The following is a 4,550-nucleotide window of genomic DNA, read 5'->3' as shown; positions in this document are numbered from 1 at the left end:
CATTGAATGTTCTTCATTGATTAGACAATTTTTCTCTAGTACACTCTAGGATCTTTCACACTGTAAACACGTTTTAACAAGCTCACGTAGCAAAATTTTTTAACTACATTAAAACATTAATTCACACTGCGGATCTTGCTTTAGAGAAGAAGGCGTTATGTTTTGACTATATATACGTTAGTTAACTGTTTCCATTGGAGAACAAATTTAGAAAAGCTTTTAAGTTAATTTCCTCTTTGGCATTTATATTTCTGAAGCTCAAAGCTTCCTTATGCTGAAAAGATGTTAGTGTCGAATCTAAAAGGTTTCTGGTTAAAGTCCTCATCAGTTAAGAAAACCTTCCTAAGTGCAATCTGCTAGTAATTTGATTTTCATTACGTTAATAAAATTAACAAATCACAGTTTAAAAGTATCGCTGTTCTTGAGCCACATGGGTTTTGTTACGTTTTTGTATCCTGTATGAGAAGAAAGTGATGACCACAAAAACCAACGACAAAACAAATTTCACATTGAATTCTACAATGAAATGAAGAACTACAGAACACATTTCTAGCATCTATATACACCAGAGTGGTAGCTAGTACCTCTTTTTATGAAATGAACCGAAGTACGTCCCTCTACTAAGAAACTAGACAACAAAACACAGACCAACATACAATACAAGAAGACACAGCACTGACAACTGCAAACCAAGAGGTACATTATTATTTGCCGACATAAACCGCATCATATCACAATACTTAGTCTGATGCAACTATTCCTGTTACTGTTGTTCTCTTTATCTCCCTTGCATCCCTTGCCTCTTTTGCATCCTTTGCACTCTTTTCCTTTGCATCCTGAGCCTTATTCTGTATATCTTGCCCAACTTCCTTTGTCTTCTGCCCCACTTCCTTTGTCTTCTGCCCCACGTATTCAGCAGCATCCGCCAGCTGATGCTTCGCCGCTGCCGCCAGGTTCACCGACGCCGTCCCCTGGCTCTCCCGGATGTAATTCAAGATCCACGAGAACGAAGACACCGCCGTCAGCTCGAAAGCTCCCGCCGTCAAAAACCCCGCCACGGACAGCCCGATTACCACGGTGGCCGGAACCAGAATCGGGCTGAACAGAATGAAAACTGGGGTCGTCACCGCTAGCGCGGTTAGAGTTCCGGCCAGAGTAAGTCCGGCCAGAAGAAGGAGGAGGCCGCCGATCGGAAGGCCGATGATAACAGCTAGGATCTGGGAGGCAGAGGGAACTCTCTCGGCAACGTTAGAGCTAGTCTTACCGCCGCCAGGTTCATAAAACTGTGGGGGGAAAGCAGCACGTTCATAGCCAGGTCCAGGAAGCACACCAGCTTCGTAGCGTTGGGTTGTGGTGTGGACTTGGACATGGTGAGGTACTTGTGTGCGCTCAGTCATGGTGGAGTGTGAAGTTTAAGGTAACAATGAAGAAATGCAAACAAGAGTTTCTAGAAAAAGATTTGGTAATCTGCGTTTGCGTTAGTGAGAGAGAGAGAGAGTCTGAAGGGTGGTCTTATATAGAATAGTGGGAGCTGCTGCTGATGACACGTACCTGATACACGGTGCATAGAGGTGTTGCATGAGGAACAGCTTTCATTCTGCACTCGCTTCTTTATATGTATCACAAAAGTTATTGCATCAATAAAACGGACAAAATGGGAAGAATAATATTATTTTTCTTAAAAGTTATATAACTATACCAATTTAGTTTTTATTTTAATATTTTAGTTTAATTTTATTTTTACACCCTTATATATAATGCGGCTATAATTTTGTTTCTCATATTTTAAATTTTAGTATACATTTTTAAAAGTGATCAATTTGATTTTCTAGGTCTTTAAAGTTTTAATATATAGTTTGATTTTAGCTCATTCTTAATTCATCTTTATCATCAAATTTTTAGCCCATGTATCACATAATTTCATATAAAAATTGTGAGATACATTAAAAGATAAATTATAATAAAAAATACAATTAAACTTGAAACAAAATAGTTTGCGGGGTGGATTAGTAATTATATGATATGATGAAAAGAAGTGAATGTTAAAGAGCAGTGTTGAAAGTTTGGGGCTGTGGAAGTGTATTTGTAGAAGTAGGAATTTGTGTTTGTGACTCGAGGATGGTGTGTTGTGCGCGTTAGAGGGAAACAAGTGGGAGTTTTGGGGTTGGTTGTGGTTGTGGTTGTGATGCATGCATGCAGGTACCCAATGCGGGCTTCACTCATCGATAGTAACTTCTGCACTATTCCGGTCGGTTTGTACTGGCTCAGTATTTATAGGCGGTTAACAGCCTCTTTGTTTAACTAAAAATGATAATGATAATAATTTCTTATACTTTTAAATTAATTTAAATATTATTCTAAATATATCTGGTGGTTTCAAATATTCTATCCATCTTCTAAATAATTTTTAATATTATAAAATGATTATTGTTTTGCAAATTAGGTTTTCAAAAGAAAAAAATCATTAATCTTGGTGTTATTATAAAATGAGTAATTTTTATTTTAATATTGAACCGTCCAAGCCCAACTTGATGTTTGGATGAGATTTCATTTCTTGGGCACATTTTGACAAGTCTTTTTGCCTTCTAGCTTAAGGGTAGAGGACTGTAAATCATCCACACCCAAATTGGGGTTTAGGTGAGGCTTATGACTTGATAATCGGTGGAAGAAAAAGTTCTTTTACTTTCTAGTATAATTTCCGAAAATTAATCGAGATATTTGGATTCTCATTTAAATACCCTACAAATTTGTCTTCAAGTTATTATTATAATTTACACAACAAAGTTAGGTCATAATCAACCTTATTATTACAATTAGTATAATTATTTGATAATTGAATTTAGTATAAGATATTACATAATTAATGTAATTTATTATTAATCAAGATATTGGAAATTCCCTGAATTATCTTCACATTATTACCTTAATTAACTTAATTAAATCTCGTCACAATATCACACCATCAATGTAATTCTTTGATAATTAATTTTTATTACGAGATATTGTTATTAAATTTGTTTAGAGTTAAATATATTTTTTGTCTTTGTACTATATAACGTAAAAGTAATTTTTGTTCTCAGTCCAAACTTTAGACATTCGGAGTATTTGTAATAAGGATACTATTGGAATAAGTCTTTACTAGTGTTTTTTTTACATAACAAACCAATTTTCAATGTGGATTGTATTATAATCTTATAACATCCACGTTAACGATGAATCAACATGAAATATTTTAACATCCTAACCCATATTGAAAATTTGTTAGTCACGTAAAAAAAACTGGCAAGGACCCATTCCAATAGTTTCCTTACTACAAGTACTCAAAAGGTCTCAAATTTGGACTAGAGACAAACACCAATTTCGCGTGACAATGCAAGAACGAAAACACATTTAACCCATCTATTTATGTCTCATAATAATCCAAAACAATTAGACTAGGGAAGGCCTTTAAATATACAACAACTCTCAGGGAATACTCTATTTTTTTCAGACTCACTATAATCACCATATTTTTCTTTGTTTACTTTTGCTTTGCCTCTTACTTTGTTTGTTCCTTACTTTGGAAATGTTTTAAGTTTTCAATATTATGAAAGAGTCTCGTGTACTACGTTTGGATTCATATGAAAGAATCTTGGGACTTTTTAAGAAACTTGAGTTCGATGCTCGAGAACTCAGTATCTAAATTCTCTAAGTAAACCGAGAGTGATGTTTGGAATCTGCTAGATCTGGATATAACGCCCAATATCTAAATTCTTTAAGTAACTTGAGAGTGATGCTCGAAATCTGTCAGATCTGCGTATAATGCCCAACATCTAAATTCTTTAAGTGACTCGGGAGTGATGTTTGAAATTTGCTAGATCTGGGTATATTTAAGTAACTCAAGAGTGATGCTCAAAATCCATTAGATCTAGGTATAATGTCCAACATCTAAATTCATTATGTAAATCAAGAGTGGTTCTTGGAATCCATTAGATCCAGGTATAATGCCCAATATCTAAATTTTTTTAAGTCGAGAGTGATGCCTCAAATCTGCTAGATCTGTGTATAGCGTCCAACATCCAACCTGGGTATGGTGCCCAACATCCTTTGAACCTGGGTACAACGCCTAACATTCATATATAGATTTTGGAACTTGAGTACAATGCTCGATATTCCCTAGAATCAAGAACAATGCTCGGCATCCGTTGGACTTGGGTATAGTGCCCAACATCCGGACTTGGGTACGATGCCCAACATCCAAACCTAAGTACCAGATCAAAAACCTTAAACTGTCTGGGAATCACCTTACTTTTTTGCCTCACTTTAATCCTTCATTTCATGGCTTCTTCTTTGATTCTTTCTCCCTCTTTTATTTATTCTATCATATCCAAATTTGCTCGTATGCCTTCCTTTGAGTGACTTTTCGATAAAATGATCACTCGAAGTGATGATTCAGACAATTCTATTGGAATAATTGCATTAGTCTCATATACAAGTGTACTGGACAAGAGTGCTCGTGTGTTCGGGACCTCGGTCCAAGCATCTGAGTATGGTCAGCTTGGTTTTTGGGT

General features: G+C 35.7%; 1 protein-coding gene across 1 annotated transcript; it reads right to left on the bottom strand.

Moving 5' to 3' along the window:
* Window positions 1–488: 488 nt before the first annotated feature.
* LOC137823627 (P24 oleosin-like) lies at window positions 489–1,496 on the bottom strand. Its single transcript, XM_068628836.1, has one exon. The coding sequence runs from the start codon at window positions 1,395–1,397 to the stop codon at window positions 741–743; it is 657 nt and encodes a 218-aa protein (XP_068484937.1). The 5' UTR covers window positions 1,398–1,496; the 3' UTR covers window positions 489–740.
* Between the last annotated feature and the right edge of the window lie 3,054 nt (window positions 1,497–4,550).

Source organism: Phaseolus vulgaris, chromosome 8 (genome assembly GCF_000499845.2).
Source record: "Phaseolus vulgaris cultivar G19833 chromosome 8, P. vulgaris v2.0, whole genome shotgun sequence".
In the NCBI taxonomy this organism is placed as follows: domain Eukaryota; kingdom Viridiplantae; phylum Streptophyta; class Magnoliopsida; order Fabales; family Fabaceae; genus Phaseolus; species Phaseolus vulgaris.
Note: the sequence above shows the minus strand (reverse complement) of the source record. Positions and strands in the feature narration are given on the sequence as shown.